Source organism: Bos mutus, chromosome 13 (genome assembly GCF_027580195.1).
Source record: "Bos mutus isolate GX-2022 chromosome 13, NWIPB_WYAK_1.1, whole genome shotgun sequence".
In the NCBI taxonomy this organism is placed as follows: domain Eukaryota; kingdom Metazoa; phylum Chordata; class Mammalia; order Artiodactyla; family Bovidae; genus Bos; species Bos mutus.
This window is the reverse complement of record NC_091629.1, coordinates 42,420,767-42,436,921: the sequence shown is the minus strand read 5'-3', so window position 1 is coordinate 42,436,921 and position 16,155 is coordinate 42,420,767. Positions and strand designations below refer to the sequence as shown.

Below are 16,155 nucleotides of genomic sequence, written 5' to 3'. Positions count from 1 at the left end.
ACACCTGCAGAGGGGAGCACGCTGCAGCAAGGTGGTTTGGTTAGCCGAGCATGGGACGCCCCAGTCTCCTCCTCTCAGGGACAGGTGTATGTGCAGCCGTGTGCACGTGGGGCGGAAACTTGGTTTGTGTGAACTGCTTTCTCTTTTAAATGGCACATTCTCCCAAGAGGGGACTGTAGGAAGCCACCAGTGCCTTCACTTGAATTAGCAACCAGATAATTTCCCTCCTGGAGGGGCCTGCAAGGCACCCTGATGTAGAGTAATGGTACTCAGACCTTTTGGTCTCAGGGCCCCTTTTGTATATGCTTAGAAATTAAAGACCAAAAAAGCTTTTTTTTTTTTTTCGGTTTGTGGGTTGTATCAATATTTGTTGTATTGCAAATTAAACTGAGAAATTTAAAAAGTATTAATTCTTTCATAACAATTTTAATAAATACAATTCACACATTTTTTAGTGAAAGATAACTTTTCAAAAAATTATGGCATTATTTGATAGGTTTTGCATATTTCCTTAATTTCTGGATTCTCTCAGTTGCTTTTGCATTTCGTTCTGTTACAGTGTGTTTCGGTGAATGTATATGAAGTAAAATACCTACAATTACAGTACAATAGTACAATACAATACAATTACAAATACAATTACAATGTATATGAAGTAAAATACCCACAATTACAATACATATCAGTGGTAATGCGATGTGTATTGGATCTTCCCCTTTACCACCGATATGTATTGTAATTGTAGGTGTTCTTCTTTGATGCTGTGCCGGAACTTGTCGAGCAGCACTTTTCTTCACGTTCGTCAGCACAGCGTAGACTCTGACCCCGTCCCAGTAAACCATTTGAACTTTGTTTCACCAAGATGCTTTGGTTTCTCTTGCACTTGGTGGCTTTGGTAGTATTATGCCAGCTGAGCTACACAGACCTTCCAGCTGTCGACAGATTTCATTATCCAGCATCAAAAACGTACATTTGTCACTCTCCTTTCTGATCTCCTTGGGGAAACTGAAGCTCTTGGTGGCCAAGAGAGGTTTCCCAAGATTCTAAGGTTTTTTGAAAGCCTGGATTTTATCACCAACAAGAGCTACAAGTTGTTTTCCCTACAGTGACCGGTTCACTTCATTCATTTTTAGGAAAATATCTGCCATATACCCGGTGTGAATGCCCATAGTTTTCTGTCAGTGGTTCCATGAGAAAGTGTCCAGTTTAGCTCATAACCCGGGGTGGTTACACAAGTGCTTTGCCCAGGGCAGCAGAGATGCTTGATGTGTGTTTTCATAGAGCAGAGTGCCAAGATGCGCGGTCCAAGGTTGGGATTTAGTGAAGTGAGTGATGTTTATTGCTTCATCGAGGATATTCTTAAGTGAGATGGCCTTTTAAACACACTGCACGTGAGTGGCAGTGCCTGCCGTCTGGTGTCCACACTTAGGCACCAGCAGGTTCCCCCACTGTTGCTTTTGTGCCCACCGTTACTGGGGGTAGCAGTGCAGTGGAAAAGACATGTAATGTCTTGGTATCATCAGGACCAGCTTTGACTTTATGGACCACCTGACATGGGGGTGGAGATGTCTCAGGGTCTGCGAGTAATGCTTTGAGAACCTGTGCCGTGGAAGTCAGACTGTGGACACAGAACCAGTGTGGAGTTCTGGTCCATCAGTTGATACTGGCCATGTGGCCCAAGCAAGACTGCTTAGCCCTTCTAAGCCTTGTCTTCTCACCTAGAAAAGGAAGACATGACCATCTTTATGGTTGTTGTGAAGACTGATGGGAGAACTAAGGAAAATATGCCTTCTTTGGTGCCTGGTCCATACTAGGTGCCAGTAACAGTTATTTTCCTTTTGCTCTTGGGACATTGTGAAGGCACTGGGGACAGGAGCATGGTGCAGGATGGAGAGATGGAAAGGAAGGGTCAGTGTACTGTAGGATGGGCCTGCAGCCCACATGCCCTTCTTTCTGGCTTGCACCTCCTGGAGGAAAGGGGAAAAGAGTGGGAGGAAACAGCTCTTAGGGTCTCTGGATGCTGCTGTTCTTTGTGTGTGACCCAGTGTTGTTGAAGCTAAAGAGCCAACTTCTCTGAGAATTAGCAGTGTCTTTTGATGGCTCTCATCTTCTGGGCATCTTTACAGATAATCCTGGCTCAGCCTTAGAGGCCTCCATAGTGGAGGACTGGAAGCCATTCACAGCTGGGAAAGCAGAGTCTCAAGGATGAGACAGTGTTTCTGCTAGACCTGTGCCCTACTGAAATCTAAATGCAGTCTAAGACTAAGTTCTTTCCCATTCTAAAAAAATTCTAGAGCGTGATTTTGTCACAGCTAGGTGAGATCTGAAATTCTCAAAACCTAATTCACTTCAATTTTTTTAAATGAACATTAATCTGATAGTAGTTGGAAGACCGTGACCCAACTCCAGTAAAGCTGACATTCCCTGTCCAGGCAGGATCACAGTGCATGTGAAGATAGTGGCTTCTTTATCACATACATCTTTACTGCAATCTTAGAGGTGGAAAAAATGCAATGGAAATTCAGCTTTCAGAATAAAAGTCTGTGGTGTTGACCTGCTAGTCCGGCCATTTGTCCCTGGGGTTAAATGTCAAGCCCCAGTGTGTAGCGATGCTCTGGGAGAGCTCCTGCTAGCTCAGTGATGCAAGCAGCAGACTTGTCTCCATTCCAGGTCCCAGGCCACCAGCAAGGACTGCTTCTCCAGGATAGAGCCATGCCTTTACATCTGCAAGAATAAAATTTCAAGTGGAGTGGCCCTGTGCCTGTTTTAAATGACCTTTTGTTCTCTCTGCTGATGGTTTCACTTTGAATATCAGATCCTCAGATTGAATGTATTTTATTGATAAACTTTCTCTGTCCCCAAGAGAGAAAGGACCCGTGCACCTCCAAGACAGAGAGGGATGTTTGTGTTCCTCCTCCTCGTCACGTGTAAGATCCGTGATGGGGGATCTGGGGATGTGACCCCACCTGTGTCAGAGAATCCAGTGTGGCAAAAGGGTTGCTGAACAGCATGTTTTGCTGCTTCCCAGAGTGGTGACCTTGAGCAGGTCCGTCACTTTGTCGGGTCCCAGATTCCTTTATAAGCCAGGCTTAGGGCAGGGCTGGTTGTTTGCTGCAGGGGTGGATGACTGTGAGGCTTTAAGAACCCAGGAAGTTCTCAGTGAGTTCAAAGGCAGGAAAACACTGGTGAGTGGCCAGCACAGAGATCCAGCCCTCTTGTGGCCCTGAACGTTGGCCCTCCAGTCAGACCGCTCCATCATGGTATTGGGCTAATCTTTCTGTGCTTCAGTTTTTCCATCTGCAAGTAAGCATCACAATACCTTCTGCAACACTCCCTGCCTCTGAAGGATTAACTGAAGTGATGGTAAAGCTGAAGGGCAGAGCCCAGCTTCTGGCCCCAGGGGGACGCTCGGTCCCGGGGAGCTCGTCACTCATCAGGGCTACAGCAGGCTTTCCCTGCGTGTGAGCAAGTTAGGTTTCAGGGAGCTCAACTAGATGTGTGGTTTCTCAAAGCCTTGTAGGAAACCTCATGTTGTAAAGCAGCCGTCATTCAGTGGGGTAGGGTGGCAGGTCCTGGGGAGGCTGGCCAGAATAGGACAGCCCCTCAGTCTGTGGATGTGCTCGGTCCAGGGAGCCTGCAAGGGAGAGTCCTCTAGGTTCTTGGGAGAAAGGTTGTGAAAGCTGATGGGGTCTTCTCCATGCTATGAGGGTGTGGGTTGTAAAAATTCTCTAACATCCATGGCAAAATTGTATTTGAAGTGTGACCATGACGATCTTGACATGGAGAATAGCACAGAGAGATGCCTGAACTGCTCCTCAGATGTGGACCGTCCTTAGTTCTTGAGGAGATCGTTGGCGGGTGCTTTCCTGAGCAGAACAGGTACAGATGTCTGTATCTGGTTGACCTGGATGCAAGGCCTGTGGCAGTTGTTGGGTCAGGTGTGCCATGGTGGCAGATCAGGGGCTGCGAGTCTGAAGACCTGGGTCCTAAGCCCCGGTCCCGGCTCTGCCACTGCCTGCTGTTTGACCTCGGGCAGGTCCCTTCATGTCCCTGACCTGAGGTCTGAGACCCGCAGGGTGGGGAAGAGGCTGCTCATCTCGAAGTGCTCACTTCACCAGGGGCTTCATGAGGCTCAGAGAAGAACATCCTGGTGAACTGCTTTACCACCAAAGTGCAAGTATTAATGTAACAAATGGTTGCCGGTAACCAAGCTCTGACCCTCCTAATGAAATATTTTCTTTCTCAGTGATGTTACAGCCTTTCGATTATGATCCCAATGAGAAAAGTAAACACAAGTTTATGGTTCAGTCTATGTTTGCTCCAACTGACACTTCTGATATGGAAGCAGTAGTAAGTACTGAATGCTTTTTTTTTTCCTCCAGTAATTAAAAAAAAAAAAAATAGGTGCAGAATTGTGGGTGCATGCATTTCAAAATACGTCAAAATTGTTTTTAAAGGGGAATGGTGCTTTTCAGGAGGTTTGTACTTTGACTGCCTTTATGGGTTTCTAGAACTTTGATTTTAACATTTTATGTAACTTTTAGAACACTCTTCTGACTTTTCTGGTATCTGACTCTTCTGGTTTCCTTCAGCAGTTCCTTGTTCTGGTGGGTTGTGTCTTGAATGGTCTAAGGGTTCTCTACGTTCACCCCCTTCCCTCCCCCTACAGATAAGGGCAATTTTTATTCTAGAAAACGCTTTCTGCCTCTTCCTCCCGATCCCCCAGAATCTAGAGGGATGCGGGAGAGTTGAATACTAAATATCCTTCAATCCTTTAGGCCTTTTTCGCCCTGCTTGGTTCTAGTAAGTGCCATTCTTTGTGTTTTTATTGTTGTATCCCTGCCTCCCCCCCCCCCGCCCCGCCCCCAGATTCCTTCAATTTTTCCACCCTCCTCCCCTTAAATATGTGTTCAACTCCATCTTTTCATTTTGGTAAAAATAAGTTGACTTCATTTTCATAAAATAAGTAGTTGATACCTTATAGTTGGGCCTCCATTGCTCTGGGTTCTGCTCTGTGGGTGTGAAGTGCTGGCAGCGGCAGCATCTTCTATGAAGGACTTGAGCGTCCACGGACTTTGGTCGCCATGGGGACAGAGCCCCACAGCCAGTCCCCTGTATTGATTTTTCTAGAAGATGATTATAATGGCAGTTCTACCCCCAGCTTTTTACACACGTGAATCAATCAGCAGGCATCCTGGTGCTGTGAGAGTCTCAGTATACTGATAGACCCCTAATATCCACAGCCCAGGGAGGGCAGACTGTCTAGTCCTCACAGTTTGGAAAAGAAGGGCAGGACTGCCTCAACATTTTCACCACTTTCCAGATCATCAAGTGAAACTTAGAGACTGGTGTTGTCCGAGGAATGCCTACAAATTCGAGTTAGCTAGGATTCACACTATGTTATTTTTTTTCTCTTTCAAAGTTTTATTTGAAGTACTGTTTCATGCACATCCTACCTTCAGGCCCCTGTGTGACCACACAGCCATTTCTTTCAGTTTTAGAAAAGCATAGCTGACCACCTTCATGCTTAACTCCGTGTAACTCCTGGGCAGGAAGTGAGGGGTAAATGAGACATTTGAGGTTTCACAGAGACCAGCGATCATAGGCTTTGTGTTAACATTCCTTCTCATAGAAATAATTATGGATACATTCACTGCTTTCACTTCCTGGAACATGGTGTGTCACTTCAAGTTACCTTGTGTGATCAAAAAAATGTATGGCAAATGCACCACGTGGACTCTCCAAGAATATGTTCTGTTTGGCTTCGCTGCATGGCTTGGTGAAAGAGCATGGCCTTGGGTGTCTTGAGTGTGAAGCTGACTCTGCCTTTTACTAACATTGTGGCCTTGGGCAGTTTTCATTAACTTTCTTGAGGGTTTGGTCATGTGTAAAATGGGGGAAAAACCTAGTTCCCAGGGCTGTTGTGGGACTACATGTGCTATGTGTAGAGCGTGAGGCAGTGTCTGGCAGCTGTCTTATCTGAGTGCTGCTGCAGGCCAGGCCTCAGTGTACAGTAAAAGTGAATTTTACTTTCTTTCGTGATAATGTTCATAACAATTAAAAAATGAGATGCACTTTGTTGGAAATCTGGGATACATACAAACAAGCAAAAATAAAACTATGTGACCTGTAGTTTGTTCATACTAGACCCAACCACTGTTAGTGAGAGCCTGGTGGTTTTTCTTTACTTTAAAATATTATTCTTCATATTTTTGATGTACTGAAAGTTGAAAAAACAGTAGTGCCTATTCTTCTAACCTTTACTAAGATCACCTTTTAACAATTTGCCACGTTTGCTTCTTCTCTGTCCTAAACTTTGTTTTTTGCTGAGTTTCCTAACTGTAAGATGCACTGTTCATGAAACTTCACCATCCCTGAATGCATTGTAACAAGGGCAGGCTCTTTCATAGACTCAGTTCTGTTGAGTAGCCTGTCACTCGTGGCTAAGAGGCTTAACATTAATTCAATAATGTGTTTAAGAGAGAAGCCCATATTAGCATTTCCCAGTTCAAGAGATGGCCTTTCGTTGGTGTTCTACTAGTGCACACTCATCCTGTTTACAGTCCAGACCAAGTGCCTTGTAGAATGTCCCACATTCTGGATTTATCAAATGATTCCCTCATGACTAAATTCAGGTTCGGTATTTTTGGTTTTTTGCAAGGCAGTGTCCTTTGTGCATCATGTCCCTCCTTTGGTGACACCAGGTCTGATTATGTGGTTAGGGTGGTGACTGCCACCTCTGTCCAGTGCAGAGCACGTCTGCCCCGGTGGGTAAGGGGTGGTCTGTGATACGCAGAGCAGTCAGACCCTCGAAGATCACTGGACTGCCTGCCTGCCAGCAGGCTTTCACGCGGCGACTTCCAGCACACTGAGATGACCCTTGCCCGAAGGTCTTACGGTACACGCACACACGCGCATGTATCTGTACGCACGTGTGTGTGCGTGCAGAGGAGCGGTCTTACGGTACGTGCACACACGCGCATGTATCTGCACACGTGTGTGTGTGCATGCAGAGGAGCGGTCTTACGGTACGCGCACACATGCGCATGTATCTGTGCACACGTGTGTGTGTGCGCGCAGAGGTGCGGTCTTAGCGTATGCGCACACACACGCATGTATCTATGGGCACGTGTGTGCGCGCGCAGAGGAGCAGACTTAAAAGACTGCTTGCGGTTTCTTCATTTATATCCTGTGAATTTTCCCCATGTAATTAAACACTCTTCGGTATCCCTTGAATGGCATGCTGTTCCATGACTGTGCCCACCATGGCTTACTTTGGTGTTCCTGTTTTGCTTGACACAGAGATTATTTCCCATTTTTGACTTTTGGTACCTGTTGCTCTCTCTGCCTCCTGCATGGTTCTGGGGTCAGGGTGGGGGAATTCGTTCCTTTTGCTGTATCACCTTCTTGCTATGTTGGTTTACTCTCTAATTCTCAGGACATCTGGGATTCCTGTTCTCCTCTGCCAAAACGAGGAGCAGTAAGCCAGGAGTGCCTCCTCCCAGAACATGGATTTAGTCAGGAACATGTTCCTACCAGCAGGCTGAGGGAGTGGTGGTCAGCCCAGACAGTAGGGGTCACAGAGAGTGTGGCCTTCCCATTCCCATGCCCTGCTGGTAGTTGGCAGTGTTCTAAAAGCACCTCCAAGTAGTATGGGCTTCCGCTTAGAAAGACATGCCCTGCAAAGTAAGTTGTATTTTCTTAAGGAGAGCCCAGATGTCCTTAGGCCATCCAGATGCAGGCTAGAAGATTCCTCTGGGTCCAGTGGTGGTCTTCTCTGTCCTGTGTGCTTTTCACAGCCTGGCGACAAGGAGCGTTGGTGGACACAGAGGAGTCAGGCAGCATTACTGGGGCTGGTGAAGAATAATCAATATTCAGGGGAGCTGGTGTATTTAATCTTGTCACGTTAAAAATATTGAAATCTCAGCAGACTTAAGTTCTTTATTTGATGTACATCAGGGCTTTCTCATTAAGCGTATTTTTCTGAAATTGTCAGTTATAAGAAGAAAATCATTCTTCTAGCAGCTTTATAATATCCTGATTATTGAATTTAAATTGTTTTAGTGGAAGGAGGCAAAACCGGAAGACCTTATGGATTCAAAACTTAGATGTGTGTTTGAATTGCCAGCAGAAAATGATAAACCAGTAAGTATGTTTATAGTTAACAATAATTGAATGTTGCAAGCTGATACTTATTTGCATACCATCTCCTGCAAAACCAAGATTTAAGTTGGCAAATTATTTTCCTTCTTCTGATGTATGAAGAGAAAAATAAGCTGAAGTCAACAAATAAGTGGGCCTTTGTGAAATCTGCCTTTGGAAGATTCACAGAAAGAACTCATTGAAACATTTTTTTGCCTTTGAAAAGCAGAACCTGTTGAAATGTCATAAAGTCCGAAGAGCTTCTTTGACTTGGGCAAAGCTCTAGGTTGCTGTAATATTTAACAGTGGGAAAGACAAAAACGGAATAATTTGCCATTTATCCTGGTGCTTGATGGACAGGTGGTGGTGAGCGCGCAGCTCCTCCTGTTCAGTGCTGTCTGCAGGCTTCCCTGTCTGCACTGAGCACCAACTGTCTACCTCTTGAACCCCAGATTCTCTTCAGTCAAAATATGCTTTTAGATGAGGGTTTCTCACCCTCAGCCCTGCCGGCTTTCGGGCCAGGAGCCCTTCGCTGTGGGACTGTCCTGTGCCTTGCAGGGTGTGTCTCTGCATGTCGCCCGGTACGCCCTTCCTGAGGCAGAGTCAGTTCCCGTTGAGAATCACCCCCTATGCTGCCTGAGCACTGAGGGTAAGAAGTGACTCCCTCCCAGTTGCCGGCTCACTTTTCTTTGTGTGAAACCAAAGCATGAGCCTGGTTGGCATGGACCTCCCTTCACCCTAGTCAAAAAACTTAAACTGTGTTAACACAGTTTAAAACCCATGCAGAATATTAAACCACCCTGGCTGTTAATAGCTGGTGGTGGGAATAGAAATGTTCAAGCTCTCAACGTTATCCATAACGATCTCCAGGAATGCTGATGCTTTGTGTCAAAACTACTTAGCATTTTTTTCTGGCTCACTAATTGACCACCATCACTATCCCATTTCTTTGAAAGAGTGGTGGTCGTCTTTCCTTTTTCCCTTCCCTCTTGCCACAGCATGTTCTGCCAGTTATGTATAGTTGAGGACTGTATTCTGGCCCCAGCTGTGCACTTGGAGGTTAGCTCTGTGTGTTGAGGTCTTGCCTGCCAGGGCCTCACTCCTCTCCCCTGGGAGACTAAGGGTAGAGCTCGCTGTTCTCCGTTTGCCGCATGGACCCCCGAGGGCTTCCGTGCTTCCCCTGCCCCCACATACTCACTCATCCCCAGTGGGTCTCCAGAGGGGGTCACAGCACAGTCGTGGCTGGGTAAGTGAGGAACACATTGCCTCCCCAGGTTGAAATACCATAGACACTGAATTTGTTGCACCTTCATCCCATCTCTGCAGTTGTCTAAGTTCAGGAGACAGATCACCCTCTGGGTCATGTCCCCTCTGGCCTTCTGCTCCCGCCCAGCCATTCTGGGGGATGTTTGTGTCTTTGTAGTGACGGTAATTTGTGGTTGATGATTCCTGAGCTTGCACAGCTATGCTCTGCTGATTTTTCATGGCAGGAATTTGATAGTGCAGTGCGCACGGGCCCTTTTCTCTTTCTTTGAAGTATTAGTCTCAGCCAGACTTCAGTATTTGCCCTCATCTATAATTTCTGGAGCCCAGTTTTAGATTATGAAGATACTAGGTGATAAAGTGATCCGTTTTAAAAGTAAATGTGACATTGTACAGTTTGGATGAAACGCTGCCTTGGGTGGTGTCTGCTGAGAACTACTTTACTTTGCATGAAGAAGTCCTTTAATACGTGGTTGGTGACACTTGGGCTTTCATTTATTTCTGAACAGCATGATGTAGAAATAAATAAAATTATACCCACAACTGCATCAAAGACAGAAACACCAACGGTGTCTAAAGCTCTGAGTTCCTCCTTGGATGACACTGAAGTTAAGAAGGTGATGGAAGAGTGTAAGAGGCTGCAGAGCGAAGTCCAGAGGCTTCGGGAGGAGAACAAGCAGTTCAAGGTAATGGCAGTTTATTTCCTGATCATCTCCAGGGAATGGGGGCTTGCTACTGTGGTCTTGGGTGAGGAGGCTGAACACCGAATTTGTGGAGTTGTCTTGTATTTGCATGTTTTTCCTCCAGGCTGAAGTTTCTGTACCTTTCCTAAGGTTCTCAAAACAATCCTTGGACACACGCCCACATGCATCCCAAATTAAGAACCATTGTCCCTTGAGCAGTAGTTTTTCAACTATTTAAACTCTTGTCCCCTCATAAAAAGACAGCAGACAAACAAGGAATCCATTAGTATAAAGTGAGATTAAAAAACAACAATGGTTATCTTGAATTCACATTTTCAAGCCCCTGTTCCATCCCCATTGGATGAGAATCTTTTTGAAGAGAGTAAAGACTGATCTGTATTCTGTTTCAAGGCAATCATCATTCTGATTTTTTAGTATCCTAAATAGATCAGCAGTAGGGTCTCATCCTCTATCAGTATGGTCAGGAGACTGGAGCTGGGGTGCTGTCACATCCATGGGGGAGATTACAGAGAACCAGGGGCTCCAGCTTGTGGCCCTAGACCTGGCGAGTGGCCCTGGCTTTGCAGGGTGGCCCTGGCGTTGGGGGGTGAGGTTGCACTGGTGCTGGAGCGAGGCAGGTGTGCTACTCTTGGCTTTGGAGGCCTGCGGTAGTGTGGAAGTGACCAGCCAGACTTGGACGCTCTGTGTAACTTTGTCCGTCACAGCGGCTTCTGGCCTGTGTTTGCAAAACCCTGTTAAGGCCCCTTCCAGTGTTGAAAGTATGCCTTTCATACACAGGATTAAAGAGAGTGTTTCTGAACATCTGATTGTAGGATCTTTTGTTGCAGCTTAAGTCTTGAGGCCGATCTGTTCTTTTCATCTTGATCATGTCCCCAGCCACCATAGATTGTCACTCTGACTGCATAGCACCAGGTACACACCATAAATTCACTGCAGGTGACTCTTCCTTCTCTTACTCTGATGAGGGAGGAGACACAGCGGGGCCAGCAGGGTTTAGGAAGTGGCATCCTCGTCTTTCTCTGCAGTAATCATGATTTGCCTCATTCAGTGACTGCTGTTAGTATGGAGTAAATTATGAAGCCGACACTCTACTTTTGGCTAAAAGTCTAAGATATGCCTAAAGCTTCTTCTTGAATGTATTTCTCTTCTGTGCCATTTAAAGTGATAAATAGGTGGAAATAGCTTCTATATAAACCCAATAAAATAAATGCTGTATTTTGCTGTGCCCCCCCCTTTTTTTTTAAGTTAATTGAATAGCACCAGTCATTTATCAGCACACAGCAATATTGGCCATACCCCACGAGCAAAGTGTCTTTAAAATATTATCAGACCAGTCTTGACATTAGAAGATTCTTCATCTTGCAAAACAAGGATTTCTTGTTTTGTGTTCTTTCATACTTTGATTTGGCCACACATTTCCTAAGACCCTCCTGTGTGCCCAGCACTGTGGGATACAGACATGGGTGGTCCCTGCCCTTAAGATAAGCCCCAGAGTAGCCAGGAAGACACAGCCACAGATACTGATAATCCCACAGACGTGGCCTTGAGTGTCATGGGAGGTGGGCTCAAGGGGCTGGCTGTCTCTTGTCGTCAGATCTATCAGACACTTGATGAGTGTGAACGAACTGAAGGAGAAGAAAAGAAAGTGCAGCTGTTGTGGAGGGTGTCAGGGATGGATTGAGGGTAATTAGAACAGGAAGGCCTTGATGTGTGCCCTATTTGGGATTGTGAAGAAAGGAAAAGTGTCAATTCTCACAGGTCTGTGTAGGTGGGGAAAATGTGGCCAAGTTATCTTCATATGCAGGAAAAAGATCGTTTCTTCTTTGGTAGAAATTCCATGCATTAAATAGAAAATATTTGAGATGTGTTATGCAGTTCAGTTATACTTTGATATTACAGACATCCCATTTTCAGTCCAGCAGTCTCCATGTAACTCACCAAGTATCAACCATGGAGCTCTACATTTAAAAGCATCCAGGTCCCTTACTTGGTCATTTCTTGGGATTCTTTTCTGTGAAGAACTTTTTTCTATAAATCTCAGAGAACTACATTAGTGCCCTGCCTTAGACAAAGGGACCAGCAGACTGTGGTGGATGCATGGAGGAAGAAGGACCTCAAGCCAGTCTCTTCTCTGTAGGCTGTTTCTCCATTTGCAAAATGAGGAGGTGGGGACCATATCGTGTGATGGAGTCTGGGCGTAACTCCTGCCCACCCCCTCCCCAGCCCCCACCAAACCTCTGCTAAGCTGTACAGCTGCCTTCCGCTTCTGGTGCCTTGGACTGTCTTTGAAATGTGTCTTTGCTCCGCAGGAGGAAGACGGCCTTCGGATGAGGAAGACAGCACAGAGCAACAGCCCCGCTCCCGCGTCAGCCGTGGCTGGGAAGGAGGAGGGCCTGAGCACCCGGCTGCTGGCGCTCGTCGTCCTCTTCTTCATCGTTGGCGTGATCATAGGGAAGATCGCCTTGTAGAGGCAGCATGCGAGCCGGGGATTGGATTGATGGGTCCGCCATAGTGTGGGATTTAAATTTATCATAACCATGTGTAAAGAGAAATTAATGTATGATGACATCTCACAGGTCTTGCCTTTAAATTACCCCTCCCCGCTTGTGTGCGCCCGCGTGCACACATGCACACACACACACAAATAGAACATAATATAACAATCTTTTAGAAAGTTTAAAATGCATAGTAAATGATTGGGGCAAAGAGTGAACCTTATTAATGACAAGGGAAACCATGATTAAATGGTAATGGCATGTTGTAAATGTCATTTTAAGCGTCCATAGCCTTGGTCCACGTTGCTGGATTTCCTCTCTGCAAACATGACACTCTTCCCTGTCTGTTGGTGCTGGCCTCTGGGAAGCTGTAGCCCACCCTGTCGATGTCCTTCCCCGTGCCACTCACTCACTGTGGGCAGCCTCTCCACGCCCACCCCGGCCATCAGTTCCTGGGGACTGATGAACAGGGCCTGAAGGCACCAAGAACGGCGCTGTGGCAGCATCGGCTGTGCTCATCAGCAGTGGGGAGTGTGTGTTGCTGATTGACCCGACGCTCTGGAAGTCAAAGTCATTGAATGCTGTTCTCTTCAAGGGACCAAGCTAGATAACTATTGGTTCATGTAGTGAGATTGAATTATTATTCAGAGATGTTTAATGCATATTTAACTTATATAATGTATTTCATCTCATGTCTTCTGTCACAAGATTATAATTAATTCTGTGGCCTAAAACCCACCTGTGCTACCTAACACCATGGAGTGAAGCTGGCGTTGCTGCCGAAGGTTCAGGGCTGTGTGCGCGCATGTGGACGCACGCACGCGCGCGCACACACACGGAGGTGTGCTTGTGGGAACGTTGGAGAACAACTGCCAGGAAATGTTTTCTGTGTAGATAAGTAATAGGCACCGTGGGGAGAGGACTCTCAGTAGCGGCAGTCAGCTCGAGGTCACTGTCTAGGGGAAAGGGTAGCTGGTCCCTGTGCTGTCTTTCTCTGCTTCTCACCACCACCCACACTTCAGCACCCATGCCCCAGTGTGGTCCTGACCTTCCCAGGCAGCCCTGATTTGGAATCAGGGCGAGAGAGGCAGGCAGCAGAGGGGCCGGGGAGAGGGAGCCAGCTAGGCGGGGCCGGGGCGTGGGGGGTGGTGCGGGAGGGGCTTCGAGAGGAACTTTGGATGAGCCGTCAAGTAGTGATGGAGAGCTTGACTGTGAATTAATTTTATGCCGTAAAAGACCAATCCAATTCTGTTTGACTATGTAGCATCTTAAAAAGAAAAAAAAAAAAATAAAGCCCCCAAATTAAGAGATCTTTTGTCATTTTGTCACTTTTGCAAAGTGGGTTGGGGGTACTTACTATTTTTATCATTATTATTTTGTCATTGGAAGGTTGATTTAAAAATGACCCCTATCTAAAAAGAAAAATGACCCTATGGATGAGAAATACATATGTTTACATGCTGAGCACTCTTGGTAAACATTGAACAGACCTAGTTCCCAACCACAGACCCATTGCATGAAGCTGTGGAATCCCTGCCAGCAGTTATAAGTTAGTCTCCAGTGTCCATTCCGTGTGGATCCAGATACTTAAGAAAAGGGGTGAGAAGACTGAGCAGGGAAGTGTGTGCGTTCTGCCAGCTTCTGTTAAGTGTAGCAGTTGCAGCAGGTTAATCTTTGTGTGATAAATCTGCTGCAACTCCTGGCCTTGAAAGGGCAGTGCTTCGGAGGGCCTCACATCATGCCTGGGACTCCCCAGGTGTCTCAGCGGTAAAGAGCCTGCCTGCCAGTGCAGGAGCCGCCAGAGATGCAGGTTCAGTCCTTGGGTCAGGGAGACCCCCTGCAGGAGGAAATGGCTACCCACTCCAGTTTCTTGCCTGGAGAATCCCATGGACAGAGGAGCCTGGCTGGCTACAGTCCATGGGGTCTCAAAGAGTTGGATGTGCCTGAGCACGCACAAATAGTGCCTGTGGGTGTAGTGCAGTCCCATTTCCTTAGATAAGGAGTCGGAAGACTTTTCCTTCAAGGAGGTTGCCGTGTGTGCCAATAAAACTTTATTCACAAGAACAGCTGCTGGGATCTGGCCCATGAGACAAATTTGCTGGTGCCTGTATCAAGTGTCTTAAGTTCTCAAAAAGAGTGTTTGGGGCGCCTGTGTTTCAGGTATTTGAAAATGACTTAGTATTTTGTGTACATCTAGAAAAAGGAAATCCGCGTCTCAGAGGATGTGGGCTATTTGTGTGTGTGTGACCTAAAATCAAAATTTAAAATCCAAGGTTGTCTCTTCTAACTAGTCATCTTATTAAACCTCTTGGCCATTTTAGGGGTTAGGACTTGGTGAACACCTGTTAGTTTGTTGAACTTTCTGATTGAGTGGAAGAAGGGAACCCCCACCAGGGAGAGAAGGTAGTGATGGGAAGACCAGACCTCATGTCAGTGACCCTGGTCAGCTACCGCTCTGGTTCATTATTTTAAGAGCCAGGGACACTCAAGATCTTGAGCCTGGAAGAGTGTGTAGATTTTGGGTGTCTTTTCTGGAAATTGAGAGTGAGGCAGGTAGATGGTGGTCCTGCCCATAGACTATTCTGTCCTGAGCTGGTGAGAGTCAAGTCATTGGAATAAACTGGCTTGGAACAAGCTAGGTTGAAGCTGGTTGGAGTGTCGGCTGGGAAGGGAGGCTGGGCGGGCATGGTCAGGCTGCTCCAGTGCCTGCAGCCCTAGTTACTGCTCATAGCACCTGTGAGGGCAGTGCCCTCCCTGGTTTAGAAATACCCACCCCCGAGCTCACAGATAACAAAAGAGATTATAAGCAGTAACAGAGTCCTATAAATTTTTATTGATTGATAATTGATAATTTAGGCTCCCTTGGCACCATAGGGAATACCTCTTAAAGATCAGCAGGCTGTGTTGTTTGTAGGCATGAGGACCTGGCTTTAATTTTTTTTTTTCTCCTCCTAGTTTGCATGTTTTCCTTCTCTCTAGTCTTCTAAACTGCTGGCACCAGCGGTAATAAATACTGATAAAATCAAAATTGATTTTTACCAGTGGACAGTTTATGCCTAGAGAGACAGCTTATACCTATATAACACAGAAGGGGGAAAAAATGAAGAACCTCCAGTGATCCGTGAAAACCTAAATGCTTTCAAACGAATCCCAGGAAAAGAATTGCTATTGGAAAGTATCGCTATTGGACTTGCAGGCTGTGTTGAGTCAGATATAACTGAATGCAGTGATAGCTCACAGCTAAATAGCCTTTCAAATTAATTTGCAAACAGGCTGTGTGTGTGTAGCATATATACCATATGTAAGTAGCTTAACATTTTTCAAATGGTGTCTATTTTTTTTTTGCACACAAAAATATATTTGCAAACTCAGGATCCACGCCAATATAGAATGCCGTTTATCATTTTCAGTTCCTTTTCTAAAGAACTGGCTCATTTACAAGTTTTTGTTTACAGTTTGTTTGTGAAATTGTTGGTAAAAAAATACCGAGAGAGGTGGATGTGGACTTGAAAGTCACCTTGAACACTTGAGTAACATCCACATTGGCAGGT

The 16,155-nt window shown here is 46.0% G+C and overlaps 1 protein-coding gene across 2 annotated transcripts in view; it reads left to right on the top strand.

Moving 5' to 3' along the window:
- VAPB (VAMP associated protein B and C) overlaps nucleotides 1-13,912 on the top strand; it is a 47,380-nt gene extending 33,468 nt beyond the window's left edge. For both annotated transcript variants that reach the window (XM_070381493.1, XM_005887990.3), the window contains exons 3-6: nucleotides 4,247-4,350; nucleotides 8,065-8,145; nucleotides 9,915-10,091; nucleotides 12,419-13,912. In XM_070381493.1, coding sequence (XP_070237594.1) covers nucleotides 4,247-4,350; nucleotides 8,065-8,145; nucleotides 9,915-10,091; nucleotides 12,419-12,577 — 521 coding nt within the window. In that variant the 3' untranslated portion in view covers nucleotides 12,578-13,912. The remainder of the gene's footprint in view (nucleotides 1-4,246; nucleotides 4,351-8,064; nucleotides 8,146-9,914; nucleotides 10,092-12,418) is intronic.
- The last annotated feature ends 2,243 nt before the right edge of the window (nucleotides 13,913-16,155 follow it).